This window comes from Protopterus annectens, chromosome 17.part0 (assembly GCF_019279795.1).
Source record: "Protopterus annectens isolate FY-2018-M chromosome 17.part0, PAN1.0, whole genome shotgun sequence".
NCBI lineage: Eukaryota > Metazoa > Chordata > Ceratodontiformes > Protopteridae > Protopterus > Protopterus annectens.
The window spans coordinates 35,865,787-35,892,947 of NC_056751.1; the positions used below are offsets into that span (position 1 = coordinate 35,865,787).

The window sequence follows — 27,161 nt, forward strand, 5'->3', positions numbered from 1 at the left end:
GTTTGCTTTTGTCCAGCCTTTTGTCTCTTGTTATACTGTAAAGCCTAGATTTCTTACAATTAAAAAGTACTTGCTTACTTTAATGTCTTTAACACGCACAACAGTCAATGAAATGATTCCCTCCACAATTAAAATATCCCTGACTGACAGTATACAAAACGGCATTTCAGTATAACTTGCAGTTTATATCATGAAATGTTTTGTACAAATGCTAATAAAAACAAACACTGGTTTACTTACAGTTACTTCTTTTTCTGTTTAGTGTCTTTCTAAACATTAATGGAATAACATGAGGTATATGCTTTACAGTTTACCCACATTTAAAAAAATCATCCTTGCCTGTGATATAAATAGGACCTGCTGGAAAGACTGATATGTATCCCAGAGACTACATCTTCTCTGGAACAGGCTTCCCATCCATGTGAAGCAGAGTTCCTCACTAATCCAATTCAAGTGTAACTTGGACAATTGGATGGGGAACAGGAAATTCATCCCTGATTTGGCACCTGTGTCTCTAAATGACACAGGCAGCCTGTAAATGGTTTATTTCCCAGGCCCCTGCTTGTAAATGTTTCACTCCTAAGCCCCTGCTTACACTTATCAAGAGTACTAGAACTCAGAGATTTGGGATGCATGACTAGGTTTAAAAAGGCCCTTGTGGTCATTAGCCTAGCAAGTACCTATGAGCATGTACAGACTTGTCAGCCACTTTTACTTACAAAGCCATATTTCATAAATATGATTGATGGTTTATAGTCTCCCTTTTATTCACTAACGTTAGTGATGCTGGTCATCTTCCTGTTTATCTCTATCTTCCAACACCAGACACCAGTTGTCCAAAATGCTCCTGATTCTTCTAGTCAACTCCTGCACTTCTTTCTGTCTCTTAAAATTTTCCTTTGGAACATTGGAAGAGATTTCATTGGCAAAGTCTCTCATATGAGCTTTATAATCAAAAGTATGTGAAGCAGAGCTCCCTTCTGTTTGTTAGCTCACTTTTTGTTGGATACACTTTTTTTATGTCCTCCTTACCCTGTTCTGTATCCAGAAATGTCTTTGATCTTCCAGGAAAAAAATATTCTGCAGTCAGCTGGATACAGCAACTTGAGTCTCACGCCTGCCTTTTGACATTCCATGACTGCTCGATAAATTTGCTGCTCTTCTGCCTGGTGTACATTGAATAATTATTTTCCATAAACACACTGCTGTCTTCAATTTTTAATACTTTTCCCTTCTTCCACAGTTTTGTCAGGCAGAGCTAGTTTTGCTGGTATGATTGCACCTGTACTAATACAGGTCTTGGCTGTTTTCTCATGGACAGGTTTGAAGTATACACTTGATGTGCATTTTCAATTAACAAATCCCTCTGTGGAATACCGGTCCAGTTGCTTATATGTGCTTTTATAAAATTAATACAGTCTGTTCCTTCCAGTTTCTCCAGTTCATCAGAAATTCTCAGGTTTTCTCTGCACCTTCTGTCTTCTAACTCTACCATTTTTTGAAACAGCTCTTTTTTTGAGAAGTCTCATACTCAGCCAGCCTTTTCTTCATTTCAGCTTCTGATTTTTGCAGTTATATCCGTTCAACTGAATAGCTAGTTTTAAAGCTTCTTTTGTGTTTTTCCCAGTCTTTTGTTATTTGAGTTGATATACTCCATTTATTGTAATCACCTAGGAGTCCATTTTATTTATTTTTCCTCTAAATTATTGAAAGCCATCTCTTGAACTGAAAGCTGAAGCTTGTGCTGCCTTTTGCTGAACAAATACAGGATTCTTCCAGGCCATTGTTTTCTTTTCACCATTTCTGTTTGATTTTCTTTCAGGTTCTCTAAATTTCTTTTTTTTTATGGCATCCAGGCAGTGTGCTTACTAGCCAGTAACTGAAATTTACTCATGTTGACAGTATCACTGCCTCTTATTTCCCAGTTTATTATTTTCATACTGTGAGAACCGTAGATCATTGTGCAGCCATCTTGGAAATCCAACATTTGCACCAAATTTATGAGTCTGCTTTTCCTTTGGCAAAACATTTCCTTTCAACTTTACGGCAATTCAGCATTTTACACCAGGTTTGCAAAATATCAACTATAGGATTTCACATTATGAACAACTGCACTTTCTTTAGAAATTTCAATCCTTGAAGGTGAGCTCTAAGAGCAGATGCCATTTTGCATAGTAACCGAAAAATCACCATGTAACATAGAACGTCAAAGCTGATTACATAGACCCCCCCCCATCTCAGTATTTTGCAAGTTTTTTTGGGGGGGGGTTCACAAAATACTCCTGCCACATTTTAAGAGTCTACATTTAATTTGGTGACCATTTCCTTGTAATTAATCCAGAACTTTGTTTCATTTTGATAACTCGGTAAGTGTACTTTCCAAAGTGCTATCTTTGAACTGTACTTTATGAACAACTGTACTGCTGTTGCACACCTCCATCTCAAATTCATGTTCACAGCTTGTTGTCTAAAATTTGCCCCATACATCTTTAATTCATGGTCAGAGCTCTTTGTCCACTGCACCCACCTTCCGAAGTCATGATCAATGCTTTTTGTCAAGGTCTACCTTTGACACTTCCAAATTATGTTTCACTACTTTGTTGTATACGATCAATCCTGCTACACCACAATTTTATATTTAGTGCTTATTGTCCAGTCTGCCTCACTCCCATCTGAATTTATGTTCATTGCTCACTGTCCAGAATCATCTCCACTTACTTAATATGTGTTCAGTGTTTCTCCTTTGAAGAGTGGTTAGCACTGTTACTTTACAGTTTGTGGGTTTACTGTTTGTTCCTAATTTGTAGTTCCTGTCCTTTGTGGTGTGTTTTTTCATGCTCTGCCTGGCCTTTAGTTTCTTATGCATACTGTGGTTTTCTTCCATTTCTTAGTTATCTATTGTTTGACTGGCTTTGCAAGTCAACAATCAGCACTGAGAAATGTTTTTAATAGTCTTCTGTTTTTTTTTTTTTTTAGTCACAGTACCTATTTTTGTCTTAGTTTCAGTCATATTACCCCTGTCATCCCAAATACAAGAAAATCCATTAATTAAGAAAAATTCCACAGCTTAAATACCATTTGCTATTTTTTGCTGATTTTGTGCAAGCTAGTATCTTGAGCTATGTATGTGTAGTCGGAATACTGTGAACTGCGTCACAGTCCTGCTGGCTGATTGTGCACAGACTAAGCTCTTAGAGTTGTGCCAGCAAAATGGAGTTCAATAGCTGTGAACTGTCTCGGAAGTAATGAAGAATGGCACCATAAAGGAGGTGAGAAATTCCCAGAGCCATTTTGTCTCATCCAGCTTGAGCACAGCAGTGCAATGAGTTAGCCTTTCACAGTGAAAATAAACGGGTCTATATTAGAACATCGAAGTTTCACAACTTCGAATGTTCTTATATCAACCCCTATTCAGCGAACGCTGAAAATAGCAAAGATGCAGAACACCGAATTTCTTCCTAGGGAAGGAATTTGGTTGGCCGTTCCTGTGGCTTCACTATTTTCAGCACTGTAGTGGAAAGTTAAGGGTTGTGATCAGGTAAGTGTGCGATTGTGTTAATGTGAGGGTTAGGGGGGGTAGGTGAGTTAGGGCGCGGGTGAGGTGAATGCGATAGTGATGGACCTTAGGGTTAGGGTTAAGGTAAGTGGATAGCTAGTGGTGTATGTACAATTTAGTGTAGGGCTAGATGTAGGATTTTAGGTGTATGTGTGTCAATTGCTGTTTGTTTGGTGTGCTTGTGTTGTGTGTATGTGTGTCGGAACAGCAAATTTATATCCCTGGGAAAAAATTTGCTGTTCTGCATGTTCGAGATTGTCAGCGTTCACTGAATAGGGGTCAATATTAGAACATTCGACGTTTTAAAAAGTCAATGTTCTAATATAGACCCAAAATAAACTCATCTAAGGCTGAAACACCAATCGATATTACTCAGTTACTATTAAATTTGTAACATAACACATTGTCACGAATGTTACAATATGGCTAACTGTTGGCACTGTAGCCGTAGCTGATAAAGATATAATACCATGTGCAGACAAAGGTACTTGTACATGATTCCAACCACTTTCTTTTAATGGTAGCTTACCAGGATGTTAGCTATCTAAGCTGTTGCAACTGTGTAAAGTTTGTTATCCTAGTGTAACTTATTCAGTGAAAATACAACTCAAATTACTGATTTTTTCTCTCATATTTATGTTCACCAGGACTTTGCAGACACTATCCCTGGTCATGGAGGCATTGTGGATCGCTTTGATTGCCAGTACTTAATGGCTACATTTGTCCATGTTTACATTGCCAGCTTTATAAGGTAAGACTTGTCTCAATGTGGAAGAGCACTGCTAGTGTTCTTAACAGGAAGCTCTCCATAATGCTTTATAAATCTGGTTCTTAAAGACAGCTTTCTAAGAACATTTTTTTTTTCAAAATTGATATTTCATGTTTTGACTCTAGCTGAATCTAGAAGCGCATTGTGTGATTAGAATGTAATGTTCTGTGAAATTTCAAGTTTGTATCAATGCAGTTACTCATTTCATTAACAGGGCTGTTACTATTTGATAAAACTAATCATGTATATGGAGACATGTAGAGATGTTCATGTTAATCTGAAACCCACTCTGACATTACTGCAGATCTAAAAATAATAAACTCGGCGATAAACCAAACTGTGCTTTAATGCAGAAATTCAGTAAAAATCCAGTAAGCGCTTTTGTCTTTTCATACACAAGACTTCTTCAGACTGAATTAAAACCTCTCACTTCATTCATTAAATACTAAAAGATATCATCACATGACATTCCCAATTAATGTCTTAACCCTTTCTTTCTCAAATAGGCTACAAAATCTTCTCTGTTGTTTAGCCCAGGGGGATAGCAGGCATTCAACTTAACCTGCCATGTATACTCCAACCATCCCAACTCCTCCTCAGCATTCAACTTGATCTCATAGTCAGCAATATTTTCCAAAACCAAAAATTTAAAATTGATTTTACAACCCCCCATTTTATAATGTTTACCTAAAGCATTAGCTTCACTGCCAGTTTCCACAGCTCTTTTGTGTTCATACATTCTTTTGAACAGCTCCCTGCTAGTACGGCCAACATAGAATGCATTGCAAGACTGACATACAATTAGGTAAACAACAAACTTTGATTTGCATGTGTAAACCTTGTTGACATATATTTTACTTCATTAATAACAATTTCACTGACTCCATAAATTAAATCACAGAAATTGCATGCCAAACATTTTTCCATCCTGCCTCTTGTACTAAAAGACCTGGGATTCATACTGCTTTGGAAAAAGTTTTTAAAACTCTTTCCCTTTTTGTACAGAAAGCATGGCCCATTACCAACTGCTTCTAGTACTTCTTCACTGCTCTTCAAAATTTTCCAATTTGTTCTGATAATCTGTTTGATGGCTTCCGAATCTACACTATTCGATATTTGCATAGCAGTTCCAAAGTCACTGTTGATATTTTTACTACAAGCATAGCCAACAAATTCCAGAATCCACACAAGTTATACTTGAGGGTAACAAACTGGTTGGTTGTTTCTCTTGTGGACACTGCTCATTTTGCAAATACATGGTTCAAACGAAAGAATTTACATCTGAAATACACCACGTCTATTTAACATTAAGGTTTTTGGTTGGTAACTGCAGTACAGACTGGGTTATTTACCTAGTAATATGTACCTGTTCAGCCTTCTATATAGGGCAAACTTCCAGACCTATCAAGTTCTGGATGTCGGAACATTTTAGCAACATTAGGAATAAAAATCCCAGTAATGCTTTGTATAAGCATACCTTAAAACATTCTTCTGCTCAGTTTCGTTTTGTTATTATTGATAAAGTTTGGGAGAATAGAAGCAGTAAAACTGGTTAGGACTACATCTTAAATAGGAAAGAGAAAGCATGGATAGTAAGACTAGGGGGGGTTGTTTTCACCTGGCTTAAATTAATATTTATGATTTGCCTATGGTGATTGGTTAGCTATGAATATGTTATCCTATAAACGGGTTATTTTTCACAGTCTGTATGTACATTGATAAAGGCTTAGGGCCAAAACTGGTCTGTGAGATTTTTTTTGACTTTTTTAATAAGGTCTTTTTTCCTTCTCCAACTGTGCTGGTCTGGTTGGTTGTTTTTTTTTGTGTGTGCAATACCCCAGTTAAATATACCTGATGGCAAGAGAGAAACTCAGGAAATATACCTGGTGGCTAAAGAGAATAACTCAGACTCAAACTCTGTACCTTGGGTTCAGGTAGCAAGAGCCTGAATTCCCTACCCACGACCACTTGTGAAAACTATTCAGATTTTTGCCTCATATTTTTGTTCTATTCTGTTCCTCATAAAATCTCTGGTTTTCTGGATTTTGAATTCACTAAATAATGACAGACATTTGAATTTCAGTCTTCATATGCTTCATAAAGTACATGTAACACAAAACCTTTTATTCTAGCAATTTTCTAAGTTTATAAGGTCAATATTTTAAATTTCTCTCAATTTTTGGGGCTATATTCCCCATTATTGGCTTTGTCCAGATTGTTTTTGCTAACAGGGTGAGAGCTATGTTGAGAACTGAATTCACTGAATATGTTTGGGGGCTGTATTCTCCCATTATTGGCTTTGTCCATGTGTTTTGTGCTAAGAGGCTGAGAGCTTTGGTGAGAACTGAATTCACCAAATGATAACCATTTAAGTTTCAGTCTTCCTGTCTTTCAAGAAACAGCTGATTTGGCATAGTGATATGTTGCTGTGACTGTAGTGCACTGGGTTCTGGGTTCAAGACTTGGCAGTGAAATGCATGGTGGTAAGACAACATTTTATTCTAGCAACTTTCCAAGATTATACAAGCAATGTTTAAAATGTGTCCCTGGTTTTTGGACTTTTGCCCCCCCCCCCCCCATACATTTTGGCTTTTTCCAGATTTCTTGTCCTGCAAAGTTGAAAGATATGAGTGGATTTTACAAGGAGTTGAGAGCTTCAGGGGAAGAGAAGTTTAGTGCTGCTTATGCTGAGTCTGCTTGCATTGTTAATAACACGAAAGGTAGTGTACTTGCTTTTGATGCAGAAGGCTGTGGGTTCTACTCCCACAGTATGTAGATGCATTGCTGATACAGTACTGTGTTGTACTTAATGCTGCAGTCCTGAAAATGTCCTCTTTGGCTTACATACCTATTAACCTGTTATCAGTTTGCCATCCATTCCCCTATTGTAATATTACTAGCTTATCATTTTTTAATGTAACATAGGCAATTTATTCCCCAAGGACAACAGGTACTTTATTTGTCGATAAAACAATGAAATATAAAGTTGTTTGCTAACAGCAATGTCTTCATTAGTTATAGATCTCTTTAGTTTGGAATTATTTAGATGTCTTTTACTTCTGCAGAGATTGTGCATATTTACTGATACTGGTGGATTGTAGAAGTTTGAGTAGACTTTTATGATAGAAATGTTCTGAATTGCGCAGATTTGTCATTATTGGTGCATGCATTTTGTTTGATTGTTTACTAGAAAAATGTTCAAAACTGTAAATTTAAAATACCCTCTAGCAACTGTACTGATAAATACAAGGAATATAATTTAATACAATCAGGAAGGTGTATCAAAGAACACATGTATGTTTCGTGTGCAAGGGGCCTATGATTTGAAAACAGCCCAAAGTTAATCTTTATATGCCACTGGCCAGATGCATTTTCTTTGAATGTAGGTTTCAATGTTGTTTCAAAGAATGTGAGTTTCAAGGCAGAGAAGTTTTAATGCTAAGTCTGTTTTCATTGTGAGACTGCATTACTTTGTTTAGCAGATGTCTATTAGTATTTGTACTGTAAAATGTAAAATAAAACTTTTAAATTAAATCCAAGTCATAGTAGAAGTAAATCAGTATGCATGTCGCTTATGGTAAATGGGGTGAAATAGGCAAGTAATGGGACATTGGAATGGCTGCAGGGGGGAGGCCCCATTCAACTATGATTTTGTGAGGAGTGAAGGGTGTCAAAATCAAAGACATCTCCAGTTGAGCTATACCTTTCAACTATCCAGATTTTCGCAGAATGAATAGATTTTTGCTTCTTATTTTTGGTTTGTTCCTCATAAAATTTGTAGTTTTCTAACAAATCATTTAAGAATGAAGTCACTAAATAATGACAGACATTGAGTTTCCGACTTTATACCCTTCAGAAAAATGCATGCTAAAGCAAGACTTGTTATTCTATCAACTGTCTAAGTTTATACAAGGGAAATTTTTAATACTGTTTATATGTTCCCCCAATATATTTAGCCTTGTCCAGATTTCCTGTGTTAAGAGGTTGAGAGGGTATGCACAAATAAATCGCTTTATAGAATTAGTTGTATCCAAGCCTCTCAACTGTCCCTGATTTTACCTCAAAATGTTGCTCTCCCCCTAATAATCCCTGTGCAAAATGGCAATTTTGGAAGAAAATAATTGTAATTGTAATGACCAGAGTTATAGATTACTTTTATTTCAGAAATGCATGTAGATTATCTTATTTTGTCAGCTGTTCAACTTAACAGTATTAATATTTAAAAAAAGTGTTCCTTCTATCACAGGTTCCAACTGTATTGTGTGGCTATTTTATATTTTTGCATCACATTTTGGTCCATTTTTCATAAAATTGTGGTTTTCTGGCAAATTACTAGCAAATCATTAAAGACTGAAGTTAGAAAATAATGACAGACATTTGAGTTTCAGATTTCATACCCATCAGAAAATTCATAGTAATCCAGGACTACTATTCTATTATCTTTCTAAGTTTATAAGAGCAATATTTAAATATTGTCCTTATTTTTGGGCCTTTGTCCCACTTCTATTTATGGCTTTGTCCAGATTTCTTGCTGAGGTTGAGAGGTATGACAAATGGCCATCACCTTCAGCCAGATATATTTAAAATTGTGACATACTTGTTGCACCCCACTCCCCCACATAGTGAATCTGGATGTGTCCAAGCAAGGCAAGGAGCAGTTATGCAGTGTAAGTGTGCAGAGTATCCCCCCATCCAAAGTAGACACTACAGTGGCTTTTCATCTGCCCTGATTTTGCAGAATTTTCTGGTTTTCTGTCATATTTTTATACTGTTGATTTATGCTTCTTATTATTCAGAACATGCATGTTATTGCAGTGCCTGTTGCTCTGTGTTTGTCGCAGTGCTTTAATGACCATCAGGTAAGGTTGTCTGAGATTATAAGATGCAAGTAAGCCTTAATAAGCATACTGTTAAAGAATTCCCAACATTGAAAGCCTTTTTGTTGTTGCTATGCAGAGAATATTTACATAACTAGATAACGTATAAGCCTTAGGTACTGAAATGCATATGACAGTATTTGTAATAAAGGACAGGATTATAGTATTTTCAGATGCTCATTACATTTGTTGGAGACTTGCAGTCATCTTTGCAGGCTTTAGCCATAAACTAAACAGAATCCCAATCTGTCATGTGTGGTCCATAACCTGTGCAGTAATCCTTTAAGCAATTTATCTTGAGTTTGTTTCTTTTTGCTGTTCATTTTTTACTTTGATCGTATTTTCCCCATTAAACAAGTAGATAGTTATTGTCAGGCAGCAAGTTTTTTTTGGATAAGAATCATTTTTACAAATGGGGGTATCACAGAGATTCCGTCTTTCAGCATGTTACTTGGTAGTTTTATAAAGCTGAATATAAATTATAATTAGAACTGCAGTGCAAGAAGAAGTGGCTTGAGTTGAGTGCTGCTTGTTTTTTTATACGTGATTTTGACTGGCATTCCAGTAATGTATTTAAAAAGTAATTTATTTTTTCATGCCTCGCAACCTTTTTGTTTCCATCTAGATATTAAGTAAGTTGTCATGTAGCTAATGCATTGAAATATATGTTTTTTTCTTCTACACTTCATTTTGTCTTGATTGGACTCTCATAATGACGGTTTGGCACTCAGTGCAGCATATTTAATTTAAGTCCCAGTTTTTGTGGTTTTTAGAACAGCTCTGCCCCTTTCTAGTTGGTCACACCCCTTCCCATTGGCCCCACCCATTCATGTGTCTCCTGCAGCCCCCACTTTGATTTGAAGTCACCAAGCCGCCACTAGTAAGACCTTGTTAAGTGCAATTCTGTTGACTGCCAAAAAAGCAGTTACTAGTTGAAACCGTTATTTGAACTATTGAATATTACAAAAAGATTAAAAAAAAAACTAGGCAAGCACATTTTATAGAAATAAATGGAAATTGTTGGAATAATACGTGCAGAATAATGGTCAGTAGGAGGTTGAGTTAGGTTTATGGGAAGACAGGATAACTGAGCAATGTATTTAATGTTTGACTGATGGTATTTATAAAGATATGTATGTACATGGGAAAATGTTAATATGGTTTGTTTTCTTTTCAATTAATGTATGTATGCCTGCGTCTTAAGTGATAATTTAATAAAGTTTAAAAAAAAAACAGAATGCAGCCTCTCTTCACTAAAAGCAAAGAAAGAGTATAAAAGCAGTAACAGTAATGTTGCAAAAGAGTGGTCTGTTTAATGAAAAGTTTTATATGGCATGAGTAATATTGTCTGACTGACTAATTGACTATATTATCCCTACTGACTGGAAAGATTGATTTTCAGAGGGATCCTGAGGAGAGGAGCTCAACATGGAATTGCATTTTAACATATTTCTGTATTAGCACAGCAAAAGCAACAAATCAAACAACAAATCAATGCAAATTATTTCAGATATATAGAATATATGTATATATATATATATATATATATATATATATATATATATATATATATATATATATATATATATATATAGATATAGATATATAGCATGTCTACCCTGCATGTTACAGTGTAATATAATCATATCAGTATATTCAGCTCAGAAAATCAGTAAAATACTATTAGATAAATTACTTGGGCTTCACTCCGCTCCCCTACACAACTGCCAATTCCCATCCATCCCCACTATCTCTAAACTTATACTTCATCAATCCCTACCTCCTTCTTCACTCTAAATAATTATTTGCACACCACTACCTCATAGCTTACTAACCACTTCACTTCATTCTCTTCCTTTCTGCATCTACTATCATCCTTCTACATTTCCTCCCCATCCATCCTAGTCAACCTCATTACACCTACGTTTTCTCTTCATTTTTCTTTACTGTCCTCCTTCACCTCTTCCTTTGTCTCTTCACATGCAAACCTCTTTCGGAATATACCTTTCACACCTCTAGTACCATTACCTCATCAGTCAGCTCCTTGTTTCACCCTAGCTATTCCAGCAGCTCCCCTAGCTTATTTCCCACTTCCACAATTTTATACTATAAACCTAAAATAATCAAATGCTGCACAAACTACCTAGCTTATTTCCCACTTCCACAATTTTATACTATAAACCTAAAATAATCAAATGCTGCACAAACTACCTAGCTTATTTCCCACTTCCACAATTTTATACTATAAACCTAAAATAATCAAATGCTGCACAAACTACCTAGCTTATTTCCCACTTCCACAATTTTATACTATAAACCTAAAATAATCAAATGCTGCACAAACTACCTAGTTTATTTCCCACTTCCACAATTTTATACTGTAAACCTAAAATAATCAAATGCTGCACAAACTACCTAGCTTATTTCCCACTTCCACAATTTTATACTATAAACCTAAAATAATCAAATGCTGCACAAACTACCTAGTTTATTTCCCACTTCCACAATTTTGTACTGTAAACCTAAAATAATCAAGTGCTGCACAAACTACCTAGCTTATTTTCACTCCCACCAATTTACATATATAAATAAAAATAAAATAATCAAAAAACTACTAAGTTTATTTCCCACTTCCACAATTTTCCTTCCACAATTTTATACTGTAAACCTAAAATAATCAAATGCTGCACAAACTACCTAGCTTATTTTTCATTTCCACAATTTTATACTGTAAACCTAAAATAATCAAATGCTGCACAAACTACCTAGCTTATTTCCCACTTCCACAATTTTATACTGTAAACCTAAAATAATCAAATGCTGCACAAACTACCTAGTTTATTTCCCACTTCCACAATTTTATACTATAAACCTAAAATAATCAAATGCTGCACAAACTACCTAGCTTATTTCCCACTTCCACAATTTTATACTATAAACCTAAAATAATCAAATGCTGCACAAACTACCTAGCTTATTTCCCACTTCCACAATTTTATACTGTAAACCTAAAATAATCAAATGCTGCACAAACTACCTAGCTTATTTTCCACTTCCACAATTTTATACTATAAACCTAAAATAATCAAATGCTGCACAAACTACAAAACAAAAGTAGTCATCATCCCAAATTGCTCTCTCAAAATACTAAATCCATCCTTTACTTTCATCACTTGATACCCAAACATCCACCCAAATCCAAGTCCCTCAAACACTGTTAACTGCAAGCAACAACCTAAAACTCTAAAGATAATAATCGTCAACCTCAGGAGCATAGGAAATAAAGTATCCAACGTCCATGCCTGGATTAATCACTATAAACCTGACTTCCTTGCTGCCACTGAAACCTGGCCAACCCCTAAATTGCAAGATACTGAAACCCTCCCTCCAGGTTATGACATAATTAGACATGCTAAATACACAAGAAAAAATGTGGAATTGCCTTAATTTACCTAAACAGTTATGAAGTTACCCCCTTTTTAAGGTACCATTCCTAATTTTTCTAATGTGGAAATTTTTATCTTTCCTTAAAATTAATGCATCCAAAAATGTATGGTTTATTGTTGTTGTATATATACCTCCGGGGCACAACATTCTAATTCTTGAGGAAATATTGGCTTGGGTTTCAGGCTCTATCCATAATGAAACAGTCATATTAGATGATGTTAATACAGACTGGCAGTCTGTCTTCTCAAGCAACCCATCCAATAGCATAAATCTCTTTGGCTTCACCCAACTCATCAATTCTGCTACAAGACACAGCAAAAATAATGCTCAACAATCCGTCCTGGATTGGATACTAGTCTCTAACCCTTCTAACTACACCTTATCTGGTACACTCTCAGATTCTTTAAGTGACCATTCGCCAGCTTATACAGATAGGGCTCCCATACAGTTAAATAAAGACCATGAATTTAAGCCCACCCGCAACTTTCCTTCAATTTCTTCCCCCTTAATGAAGCTGTCACGCAATGCAACATACTATTTTTAAGTATTTTAAATTCTCTTTCCACACTCCGAACAAAACATATTAAAATAATCCTGCCCATTAGATGACCAAGTCCTGCAAACTACTCATGAACGAAAGAGACAGAGCATGGAACATATGGAATAAGAACAAAAATTACAATGGTTTACAACTGTATAGACAACTTCGTAACTGAGTAAAAAGCAAGTCATCTATGACAAAAAACTGTACCACACTACTTCTCAAGACATTTTAAAACATAATCCTAAAAAATTCTGGACTTCCATCTCACCTCTCCTCAATCCAGAAACTAGAAAGAACCCCAACTCCTATCCAGAAAATATGCCACTATAAACTGCTATCAAGTTTAACAATTACTTCATAGAATGCATAATTAAACACATCCACAACTCTTGCTGCATACCCCCAACGTCACAAACTGACTCCCCAAAATCATTTTCTCCACCAGTCCACCAAACATATTTGACTGTAAATCATCTCACCCATCTTCACTGTCTTCCACTTCCAATCCCACCCCTTTTTCCTTCCAAGCTGTCCCTATATCTGTTATCAGAAAACTACTAGTCAAGCTTAAACCATGCTCATCATCTGTAGATAATCTCCCCCCCCCCAGAATACCTAAAACTTGTTGCTGACTCCATAAGCTATCTGATCAGTATTCTTATTAACAGACCCATAGGAGAATCCCATGTTTCAGACCTATGGAAAAGGTCCTGCATAATCCCACTGCATAAAGATGGCAATTCAGGTGAAGTAACAGATTTCTGACCTATTGCCATACTCTCCCCCCATCTAAAATTCTTGAAAAATGGATTCACCATCAACTACAATAATACTTCCTACATAATAACCTGATCTCTAAGACCCAGCATGGCTTCCAACCTGGTCACAGTACATTCACAGCCCTGTTATCTTTCACTGATAATGTAAATAAAGCAAGAGACTATGGCACACTAGTATCAGCTTTATTTCTTGGCCTCTCTAAACCCTTTGGTATGGTTCCTCACTCTGTACTTCTCTCTAAACTCTCCAGTCTGGGGATTTCATTTCCCGCTAATAAATGGTTTTATCAGCTACCTCACTAACAGACAGCAGCCAGTAAAATGGCAAGAGTCGACCTCACCACTGCTGCCTAACACATTATGAGTCCCAAAAAGATCTATTCTTGGACCTCTTCTCTTTAATATATTTATCAATGACCTGTACACAACCTCTGGACAAGGTACTCTTTTTCGGTATGCAGATGACTCCACCATCTTCTGCTCCTGTTCTGCTCTAACACAACTACAGCTAAAAACACATCATGCTTTCACCTCATTTGAAACATGGCTCTCTATATTTCAACTCATACTCAACCCAAACAAAGCTAAGCTCCTCCTTTTCACTCCCAAATTACTAACTCCTGACAAAACATAATTCAAAATATTTTCTTTAAGTAAAACTAAAATTGAAATAGTCCCCCAAACCAAATTACTAGGTGTGACTATTTTTGACAAACTAAATTTGACCTGTATGTTCAAAATAAGTTGACATATTATATAGGAATAATCATTTTCTGAATACTCCTGCTAAAATCACACTAGCCCAATCGTACCTCCTAGCCTGTCTATTTTATGGAGCCCTAATTCTGAACAACCTACAAATCTCGGAGCCCTAATTCTGAACAACCTACAAATCTCCCTAAAAGCCAAGTTACAATGCTGCTATAACAAAATCGCAAAGTTCACATTGAATGCTAAACACTCAGCACACCACTACAGTACTCTACAGTCTATCAGCTGGCTTGAACTTCCCAGTCTTCTCTCCTACATCCAGCTAATAACCACACATATTATTATTCACAAGCCTCTATACTGTCCAGCCATCAGTCCTTTACTTGGCTTGCACATCCCAAACATAAATTTCAGATCCAAAGACAAACAGGTCCTCACCATCTCCAAACATTCCACTCCTTCCGGCCAAAGTCACTACTCCTACTCTGTTGCTAAAACTTGGAACTCCCTACCTCTTAACATCAGAGTAGTAACTAATCTTTATTCCCTTAAATCCTTACTAAAAGAATACTTAAACAAATCATGGATATGTTTCTGTTCCCATCCCAGATGAAACTGACTATGTTTGTAATCTCTGTACTCTGTCTGTCCTTGGTAGCTCTCTCTGCTCTTTCATTCACAACTCCTCTCTCACTCTCTCCCCTTCTCTGTTCTTCTGTCTTTTCATTCTTACTGATCTAGCCTTTCTCCTATGGGCACATCTTTACAGCAGATTACTATTGGCATTTTGAATCCGCATCGGTCGACTGTTTAAATGTTGACTCTAAATGTGGAATTCGGAATGCCAAAAAGTAAACCAAACTGAAAACGAATATATCGACAACCATGGTTCAGTATATTCGACATAGCAGGAGGTGATATCATTCACCTTCTACTATGCACATTAACGTACCATTAGACTGTACGGTCAATGGTACGTTAAGTCTGCAATTTTGCAGAGGGGCTATGCCCTCTTGCACCCCCACACCCCCTGCACATTAAATATACCAACTCTGAGATCCCACTTTAGTGAAGAAATGGGCTAATTCCTTGTTCCTCACTGAACTGCGATCCCCCTGCACAATGTTGAATCCAAGTGCCCGACTAACACTACCCGTTCGCTGTAGTGTAGTTGATTGATTTGGGTTTGACATTCTGCCCACTTGGGAACTGCAAGTCGACCATATGCCATTCGACCAATGCAGTTTCCAAGTTGTGATAGTAAACCCTTTACAACTGGTACAATTTTAGCATTGTATCTTCCCTCCCTGCTTGGACCATGTATCCTCTTTCCTCCTGTCCTCTTATATTCCCCCTTTCTCTCTCTATCAACTCTATCATATTATCTGACTGTATTTTACCCCTTCGTTTATCCTTATTAATGTACTTGACACTTACCCAGTTGTTAACTTCAAAGCACAAACAATCTCTTTCTCCGTAACCCTATCTCTCTCACTCTCTTTTGCATCTCTACATTAAAAGACTGAACAAGAATGCCTTTTCTATCACTAAGACTGTACTACATCATTAAAATGTACTATAATACCTTTTTTACCTTAAAAGAATGTACTGTATTGTATTACCTGCTTTTCACATGTCTTACTGTAACTGCTTTACTGAACTATATATCTGAAGTAGTTACTTCATTTGATCTGCAACCTGTGGGTAGTCGGATCCGACCTGATCGAACCGGCTTTCAAGCTCCAAGATGCTCCTCCCCTACCCATAATCCCTTACTACCAACCACATTACCTCAGATCGAAGACAGTTGCTTCCTAGTGAAGAGCTCCTGGCCTGGTGAGATTGTTCCTTTTCTTATACTTAAAACCTAGTTTAAATTGTATTTGTGTTGTTTTAGCGTCAAACCCTATCTAACCCACTTAAAAACTTAGTGTTTGGGTGTGTGTGTGTGAGAGAATTATGGCTGAGTCTAAGGCTATATTTTCGAAGTGTACTGAGTGTGGCCACAAGCTCTCCCCAGCTGATGGCCACACACTCAGTGTGTTTTATGTCTGGGGGCAGCACATTTGTCGGAGGCCTGCCAGATTTGTCTTCAACCCTCAGGCACTTAGGGACAGGAAGAACAAGCTGATCCTGGCGGGAAAACTCCCTCAGGAGTCAGCTTCTTCTTCCTCTCCCAGCCGGGTCCAAGCTACTCCTGTAGCTTCAGTGATTACTTAGCTGTACCGGGACTCAACCTCCCTTATCGGGTACTAGCTCTGTGGAGTCTGGGTCTTCTTCCCACAGGAGAAAAAAACATGGCCATGTTTCTAAAAGGCAGGCCGAGTCTCATCCCTCGGCTCCGCCTGAAAAGATATTGAAGTCCCCTGAGAGGGTCTCTGGATCTTTGTCCTCTCGGCTCCGTTTTCCTTCCTTTTCTTCGGAGCCAGAGGAGGAGGATAGGTCTCCCTCGAGGTCTTCCAGGCAGCCTTCCCGGCCTACTTCGACTACCTCTTCGCAGTCCACTAGAAGCATCTCCGAAGCAGATATGGATCGGATGATGCAAAGATTTTTACAGACCCAGATGCAGATGGGGATGTGGGAGGGAGTGCAGCCCCCATTTTTGCTCCAATTGCTCCTTCTCCGACCTTCGGATCCAGGCTCTTTCGGATCCGGGGATCCGACAGGGATAGTGTCTTACTATACCTTGAGCTTGTCGGATCCAAGCTCGGTTGAGCATCGGATCCAAAGGAGTGGTTGTGTCTTATTGGGGAGGAGCACACCATTACGATCCGATTGCTGCTTTCTCAGGCTGGTGATAATGAATCTCCCTCGGCTTTTGAGGTAGTGGAGAGGGTACTGTCGAGGTCATCCAGGTCCCGGATCCACCCATGCCCCCACTGTATCAGGGTCTATCTTTGATCGTCCGTCCATCTGGACAGCCTGCCCAAAGCCTCCAGTTAGTTCCTAGGGAGGAACACCACCCTCGAAGAGGTGCCTAAACACCAGTGCAAAAGGAGGCACCTGGACTCCCCGAGTCCATTACCACGGATACAGATTTGGAGGATACGGAGGGTTCCTGAGGATGTCTCATTTGGAGACATCATGGAAATGTTAGGGGTGGTCTGCCCAAAAGCCCTCCCTGGGCGAGTCCGTGTTCTGGAGGCCTTTGAGGCAGGCCCATCTACCTCCTGGGTGTCCCCAGCCGACCTCTTGGTGGACCTAATTACCACCAGGGCTTGAGCCTATCCCTAGATGCCCGGATAAGGTCCTCAGCCCTCCCTCTGATAGACCTTCTTGGTTGATGCTATGTTGGTGGCGGCTGCCACTAAGAAAGAACTTGCCCAAGAAAGTTCTTGGTCCATCCGCCAGACAAGGAGTCGGGCTTTGGAGATGTTTGCTTCAGCAACCTTTGCCATAAGGTCGCTGAACTACATGGCACACTATCAGGCTACAGCGTGACTTAATTAAAGAATACGCTGCAGCCTCCGAGTCCATGTCGGTCCCAGACAAAAGGTTTTTGAGACTCGAATGGCCACTCTAAGTCCATATCAAATACATCTATCTTCACGGATCCCTTTAAGGCGTCCTTCATTGAGCATGCCACACAATGGTTCCTTATTTGGCTCATCGGTTCGCGACACTCTAGTCCGAAGCGAAGGATGGGAAGATGCTGTCTCTCTAACCCCAAAGATCCTTCTCTAGGAATCAGAGGGGCCTCAGCAATCCGTCCTTCTGCGGACACTAGAGGCAGAGGAGGACAAGGTGGATGTACTGTCCCTCTGGAGGCAGTCGGGGGCGACTATCGGCACCTATCAAATTGGGAGTCCATTACAAGCGATCGATGGGTGCTCTGGATAATATCCAGAGGAACCCAAACATCTCCCCGATGTTCCACCCCATCAAAGGGAGTCCATACTCAAGAAATTTTGGAGTTGCTAAGAAAACCCAGATCAGAGGTTCTTCTTGGTGCCCTCAGACCCATTCTAGACCTTTAGTCCCTGAACCTGCTCATACCCAAGGAAAAGTTCGGATGATCACCCTCAATCTATTCTCCCCTTCTGCAGGAGAATGACTGGATGTGCTCGTTGGACCTCAAAGATACCATATACTAATGGACAGAAGATCCAGGAGGTTCCTAGGAGCCAGTCATTATCAGTTCAGGGTTCTTCCATTTGGCCTAACCTCAGCCCCCAGAGTGTTTACCAAAGTCATGGCAGTGGTTGCAGCCCACCTGAGACTCCAGGGCATTCAGGTGTTCCCTTACAAGCATCTTCTCTGTTTGGTCATTTGGGCATTTCAGTGAATCTAAAGAAATCCTGCCTGTGCCCCACTCAGGCCCTAGAATTCATAGGGGCCAGGTTGGATACTCGGATCTCCAGAGTGGTTCTGACACCAATCAGGCTAAACAGTTTGTCTCGCCAAGTCACGGACATTCTTCAGAGCCCAGCTCCTCCAGCAGAATTAGTCCTGAGGGCATTAGGATCTATGGTTGCAATGGACTCTCCAAGTCCAATGGTCTCTATCGGTCCACCCCTTGGACATGCCGATTCCTCTGAGCAGGGCATGCAGGGACTCCCTACTTTGGTGGTTACAGGCTCAGGAACTCAAAGCCACATTGACCACGGATGCTTCCTGCCTCGGGTCATTACGCAGGCAAGTCCGTCCAAGGCACGTGGACTTCTCTAGAGACTGCATTGCATATCAACATCCTAGAGATGAGGGCAGTGCTGTTGGCGTTGCAAGCTCTCCATCACCTTCTACCTCTGGGGACTATTGCGACAACATGTCCGTTGTCTGGTACATAAACAAACAGGGAGGGACCAGGTCTTACCCATGTGTGGCCAACATATTAGCGGACAACATTTCTCAGCCCTTACAAGTGGTCCCTGAATAGATATTCCTCAAATGGGGTCAACCTCCCTAAACTCAAAATGCAGCGATTACTTTGCGATAGTTCCCCAGATATCCTCCTCTTCCTCTGATGATGAAATTCATCCAGAAAGCCTGTTGGTTGGGAAGCAGAGTGATTCTCATTGCCCCATTCTGGCCTCGACAAGTCTGGTTCCCCTTTCTGCAGTCTCACAGTGTGGCCCCATGGATTCTGGATCCCAGACCAGACCTAATCTCGAGATGCCACACTCCGAACCTGGTCAACCTCAGGCTCACGACCTGGTTGATCCAGTTCCATTAATGGCTAGGACTCCCAGTATCTCGTCCCCGGTTAAGGCCATTCTGGTGGCAGCTCATAAGCCATCCACCAGAAAGCTCTACAACAGTAAATGGAAATGTTTTTCCATCTGGGCAGAGGATAAGGAATTAGATCCCTTTACGGTTCCTATTCCCACTATCCTGGACTTCCTATCCCTCCTTTTTAAGCAAGGAGCTAGTGCGTCCACCATTAAAGTCCATCTTGCAGCCATCTCTCATTACCATGTGGGGGATGGCGTAAATTCTTTGGCGTCAGCAAAGATATGCAAAGCCTTCCTTAAAGGCGTGTTTCTCTTGAAGCCTCCCATTAAGCCGGCTATGCCTCCATGGGATCTTACCTTGGTCTTACAAGCACTAACAGGACCACCAGTGCCTTTAAAATTCTTATCTTGGAAAACTTGGTTGCTATTACCTCAGCCAAGGGGTATCAGAGTTGCAAGCTTTGTGCATTAAGTATCCATACCTTATTTTCACAAAGATATGGTGGCCCTCAGGACTAATCCTTCTTTTCTGCCTAAGGTAGCCACAGAGACTAACATTAATCAATCTATTAACCTCCCTGTTTTCTTTCCTATTTACTTGCATAGGACTAAAGATTTCCAAGTCAGACCAGTTGTTTGTTTCTTATGCTAAATCAGCCATGGGCAAACCAATTTCTAAGGTGACAGTAGCAAATTAGATTTCTCAATGTATCAGACAAGCATACATTTCAGCTGGGAAGCCAGCTCCGGTTGTCGTTCGGGCACATTCTACTAGATCTGTGGCTACCTCAACAGCTTTTGGTCTAGAGTTCCAGTAGGCGATATCTGTTCAGCAGCTACTTGGTCCATTTCTCATTACAAGCTGGACATGATCTCCAGAAGTAGGGCTTCCTTTGGCTCCGTGGTGCGCTGGGGACTCTGTCCCACAGGTTGCAGATCAAATGAAGTAACTAGATACTTCATTTGTCTGCATCCCGAACCTCGGTAAGGTATTGTTCCTTTGGAGATTTTTTCTCCATCTTTAGCCTATAGGGCAGACTAACCGATCTGAGGTAATGTGGTTGGTAGTAAGGGATTATGGGTAGGATCTTGGAGCTTGAAAAGCTGCGGTTGGATCAGAGATGGACTCCGACCCACAGGTTGCAGACAAATGAAGTATCTACTCAGATGGAACGTTATGGTGAGTACATAACTTCTTTTTCCTTCCTCTTACAAGTTTTATGATAACTGTAATAATTATTTTTGTACTTTATGTTTTGTTTATTCTGTATTTATATTTTGTAATGTGGAGCTCTTTTCCCTGGCCCTCCATTGAAAATGAGCTCTTTTTGGCCCAGTCTGACTTTCCCAGTAAACAAATGGCAAATAAACAAATAACTACTATTTCACATATTCTTGTTAATAAAATTGGTGGATTTAAATTTGATAAAAACAGTATGAGAAGAAATATCACCTGTGCATGAACTATTGATCAGGATTGATATAAGCTAGAGGGTTAATTGAAACCCTCAAGTGGTGGACCCTTGAATACCCACCATACATTAAAACCACAGGAGAGAAAATTTCTCCAGACTTGTTTCTGTTACCAGGTACCATCTTCCATCAGAATTAAGAGCTATCTTAAACTCTGTTGTCTTCAAAAAACAGCTTAAGAAACACCTAGAGCACTATTTTAGCCACACCTGCTTGTATATTGAGTAAGAATAGCCTTTCATTCTTCCTCTAATCTCATAAGTTCATAGATTCATTAGTACCCATTGACATGACTAATTTATACCTAGTTTCAACCCCTTTCAGTGAAAGCTTGAGGGGTCTGTCCTGGAATGCATTTACAATTGCCCATCCATTCATCCATGTTCAGGGAGCTACTATGCTTTACATCGAAATGAAGTCTGTTCCATAAAAGAGACATTCTCTGTCATATGTAACTATTTCTTCAGGAGGTCCTACTTATGTTTTGGTGGAAGTTAAGATCTCTTGAGGTGGTGTTAAGAGTATAAATAGTTTTATGAACATACAGGAGGTGGCAAAAGACTGTATCCTTCAGAGTTTTATAGGCTATATAGAGTAAACCTATTAACAGTCTGTAGGAAACAGAAAAGGGAGAAAGAATGATTTAAGGCAGTCTGGGAAACTCGAGCAGGTTATGTCTTTAATTATCTTAGTAAGGAAATACAGCGGCCTCTCAAGTAGGTTTACTTGCTTAAGAAGGTGCATACCAAAGTATCCATTATGCTGTATTATTGCCCTGATGAGGGAAGTAGAAAGGAGTGATAACATCCTTAAATCTGGAAGATATACCTCAACGATTAGTCTGGCAAGGTAAAAGGATTTCCTAACAACAGTGGATACATAATGATCAAAGGATAGTTCATTATCAGTGAACATGCCCAGGTCCCTAATGGCTGAGTCAACTTTTAAAGGGGTGTCACCTGTGTGGTAGGTACAATGGTGCCCCATTTTACCTAAGGACACTGTACTGCATTTATTAATATTTAATTTTAGGCTGTGGTCCAGGCACCACTTATTGGTGCATGTTAGTCCCTCCTGAAAAATTTGGAAATCGAATGAAGAACTAATGAAAACTCAGAGTTTGATCAGCCACAGGACTTCTTTGACATCAGCCTTAATATCAGAACAGTAAATAGCAAAGAGAAGTGACATTAGGACAAACCACTGGGGGACACTCCTGGTAACTACTGTTTTCAAAGAGAGTGCGCCTCCCACACTAATAGATTGGATTCTGTCAGTTAGCCAGTTTGCGATCCAGTAGGTGACCAGATAGGTCATGTGAAACAATCTTCCAGAGTCTAATGCATCAGTGGCACATTCAAAGAAGCCCACCAGGTTCAGGAAGCAGGATCTGCCTTTAACAAACCCAAGCTAGCTTTGTTCCAGGGCTCGTAGACTCCCTATGAGCTTTTAATAAGTTACATAATTATGCTTCATTTTCCAAGTAATGTAGTCATCTGTAGACTTCCTTGAACTAAAAATAAACGCAAACAGTGAGCATATTCCATTTCTGTAAATATTGTGTGTGTGTGTGTATATATATATATATATATATATATATATATATATATATATATATATATATATATATATATATATATATATATATATATATATATATATATATATATATATACTTATATGTGTGTGTGTGTTGACCTAGCTATATCATTAGTAGAGCATGCTAGATGTTTTCTGAGCTGAGCTTGTGTGTAAACATCTGTTTCAGTGCTGAAAATGTTTTTAACTTCACAGTAATGATAAAACAAATCAGAGCAAAAACTGTAATACTTTCTTACTAGACTACACTCCAAATTATGTCCAGTACATTACATATCCTCCCTTCAAGATTATGTCAATTCTGATTGGGCAACTAGGACTGTATACTTTCAGTTGTACCTAGGTATAATTATTTGTGTGTTATTTTTTAACATAATGTCTTGTGTGTGCATGTGCTGTTTAAATGAGGAATTTCTTTTAATTTGCCTTGCTACGCATAATTCCTTGTGTAAAGTTTTATGAACACTGTGCTTAGGTCATGGCTAAAAATGATCCATAGAATCAGTCCACTTACCAGGAGATAATTAAATTGAAACCAGAGTCCTCAGCCATGGCCTCTAAACTGATGGTTATTACTGTTACTTCTCATCCTCCCCTCATCAAAGACAGATACTGAAGTAAATATAACAAGCCAATGACTTCTTGTCCATGTCAGCAACACAACAAACAAAGAATGCAGAAAATGGTTTCTGCATTCACTGCAGAGGTTGTGCAGAGTAACAATCCACCCAGATCAGGCTTCTTTGGGTCCGATGAATAAGCCAACTGATCCAGCTATTCTGTCCAGTATTGTTTACCTTCCAAGGACTAGATACTCCCCTTCAGTAGATCCACTTCCCTCCAGGGTTCCCTCTCCCTTTATGGAGAAACCTAGATCTCCTTCTGGATTTTCCACTCTCTCTTCCAGGAGTTTAACAGAAGAAAATGTGAAGAGAGTGGTGAGAAGTCTCTTGGTGCAGACTCTGATGGGTGTCCCTTCAGCTCCTACCCCTTCGGGTCAGGACTTCTGATCTTCTGTCACACCTCCTCTTCCAGTTCCTCCTCTGACTCATTCCACCTTCTTAGGGTACTTGGATCCAAGCCATCCAGCTCCATCTGACTTGGATCCAAGGATACTTTTATCCTCAGATCTGAAGTTCACTCTGAGCACTTCATTTCAGTCAGATCTGGAGGGCTTTTGGAGCCAACACTTCCATATCAGATCTGAGGTGTTGGACTCGACTCCAAAGTTGTCAGAGCCATCTCTGTTCCTTGGAGCCTCAGCACAGGTTAGTTTGGCTCTGTCTTCTGCCTTGGGAGGATTGTCCATGGAGCAGGGAGGAATAACAGTCCAGAAGCTTGCCTTTTTGGATCCGATGTCCTCACCCTCTCTGGGTAGGTCTGCCTTTGAGACTATGGAGAGAGCATTCTCTGTCTCAGCTACACAAATGGTTCCTCTCCCCTCGAATCCTCAGTCTACAGCCTTGATGTCTCTCTGCAGTCAGAGTCTCAACCCTCTTTTCCCCAGGGACAGCCAGTACTGAAACCCCAGGCTTCCCAACAGGGAATCCCAACTTCTTCTGATACCTCCCCAGAGCATCCCACTGAGGAGGTCCCTAAGAAGAAGACATGCAAAAGGAACCACTTGGACTCCCCAGAGGAGTCTATCACTGAAGATATACAGACTTTGATGAGGATGAGGATGAAGGATCCCCACGATCACCTCTTTAAGATGTCTCAAATGATTAAGGAGCTTTCAAATACCTTCTCAGGATCCATTTCTGAGAAAGTACAATCATCTGTCACTTCTCAGCTGGTTACCCTCCAGTCTGTTTCCAATTCATCCATGAATTCATTAGCCGAAGGAACCTCAAGTGCAACTGGTTCAGGCATTTCCATCAGGAGGCATGCCTGGATGTGCTTATGTGATTATGCAGAGCCCTTCAAGTCTTCATTCATCAGTGCACTTTTTGACAGCACGTCTTTGTTTGGCCGGAAAGTAAAAGATTAATTATCCAGATGTGAGAAGGATGGGAAGACCCTGTCTGCAGAGGGTGTACATTTTTCAACACCTCAAAGATCCATTTCTAGAGATCAATGAGGTAGTCGAAAGATGTGGTTCAAAAAGTCCCAGGGACCTTTCCAGGACACATGTAGAGGAAGTTCCCCCAGGGTTAGTGGGAGGAACTCTAATGGTATATGCCACCCCTGCAGCAGAGGTTGTCAGGTGGTATGCAAAACCAGAGGTCCAGAGATTCATTCCTTGACAGACCCTTCCAGCGTTCCTGAAAGGAGGGAGGGCAATCAGGGATCCACTATCCCTGTACCAGAGAACCTGGCTAGAAGTAACAGCAGATACTTGGGGGCAAAAGATTATTTCCAGAGGTTATATAATACCATTTCCCTTCCTCCTCCAGTTTCAAGAAAAATCCATGATATTCCACCCAGTCAGTGTTAACAAGTTGCATTTCAGGTATAAAAGCTGCTAGAAAAAAAAAAAAGTCATCCAAGAGGTGCCACCAAATTGTTTTTAGTGCCAAAGAAAACAGGGGACTGAGGAACAATTTTGAATCTCAGCAATTTGAAGAAGTCAGTTTGATGCACCAAGTTCCGGATGGTCTTGGTTCAGTTCATTCTCCCTTTTCTGGGCAAGGATGACTAAATGTGCTCGATAGACCTTCAGGATGTCTACTATCACATAAAGATGAACAGGTGATCCAGAAGGTATTTATGCTTCTGGCTGGGAGCCAGTCATTACCAGTTCAGAGTTCTGCCCTTTGGTTTCACTGCAGCCCCCAGGGTGTTTACCAAATGTATGACAGTAGTAGCAGGTGACTTGAGCCTGCAAAGTTTCTGGGTATTTCCATATCTAGATGACTGGCTCATTACTGCCCTGACCAGGCATCATTTAACAAGGGCAAGAGATCAGGTTGTCCAGACATGTTCTCATCTGGGGATAACCATAAACTACAAGAAGTCTCAATGAGAACCAACCTAGAATTTTGAGTTTCTATGAGATGTGTTCAACACAAAGTCAATGATAGCCTCACTATTTCTTTTAAGGATTCAGACTGTAAGGTCACAAGTCAGAAAAATAATCTGCAGTACCAGGATTTCAGCTCACTTGGTCCTTCAAGTTCTAGGATCACTGTCAGTGGCTATAGCCCTAGTACCTTTAGCCAGATTTTATATGAGGATCCTTCACTGGATGCTGGCAACACAGTGGTCAATACTTTACCAACCCATGTCAACCCCAGTACAAATCATCCACACACGCAAAACGGATCTCGAATGGTGGATTCAACAGGACCAGGTTCTACAAGGCTGTCCATTCATTCCCCCTCAGCCCAAGACCATAGTGACTGTGGATGCTTCCCAGTTGGGGTGGGTGGCGGCATTTTCTGGTGAAAATAGTCCAAAGCACTTGGTCCCCCGAAGAGGCCAACTTGCATATCAGTGTCCTAGAGAAGAGAGCAGTGCTTTTAGTGTTGCAGGCCCTTCAGAATGATCTCCCTTTAGGAATGATTGTGATTCAAATGGACAATATTCAGTCGTTTTTTACATCAACAAACAAGGAGGAACAAATCTTATCCCTTGTGTCCAGAAGTGCTCAGAGTTTGGCAATGAATGATCTCATCCAACCACTTTCTCACAGTCTACTCTCCAACATGACAGCAGACAAGCTGTGCAGGTGCAGTCTTCAACCTCACGAGTGGTCTCTCAACAAGAACATAGCGGAAATAATTTTCCATCAGTAGAACCTGCCTTGCTGCAATCTTTTTGCATCTCCCCTAAACAACAAATGCAGCAGCTACTTTGCCCTAATCTCCCCACAGGGGGAATCACTGAGGGATGCTGTCCTTCGCAATTGGCCTCCCAGTCTATTATATGCCTATCCACTAATCCCACTAATTCCAAAATTCCTACGGAAAGCTGCCATGTTGAAGAACAAAGTCATCCTCTTGCACCTTACTGGCCTCAACATTTTTGGATCCCCTTCCTCTGGCCTCACTTACTTCACCAACCTTGGGTTCTGGATCCAACTCCAGACCTTCTGTCTCACCCGACAGGCATGTTCCATCCAGACATATCAGACCTGAGGCTGATGGCCTGACTTCTCCAATTCTTTTAGAAGCCAGACAGCCTATGCTGTCTTCCTCAGTCCGCCATATACTTTTATCTTCCCATAAACCTTCTACACATAGGCTGTATTCCACTAAATGAAAAGGTTTGTTTACTGGGCACATCAAAATAAT

The 27,161-nt window shown here is 39.8% G+C and overlaps 1 protein-coding gene across 1 annotated transcript in view; it reads left to right on the plus strand.

The window, feature by feature from the left end:
- Nucleotides 1-27,161, plus strand: part of CDS1 (CDP-diacylglycerol synthase 1) — a 1,285,468-nt gene that overhangs the window by 1,208,645 nt on the left and 49,662 nt on the right. Inside the window, exon 12 of the mRNA XM_044058908.1 lies at nt 4,204-4,307. Within this exon, the coding sequence (XP_043914843.1) occupies nt 4,204-4,307 (104 nt within the window). The remainder of the gene's footprint in view (nt 1-4,203; nt 4,308-27,161) is intronic.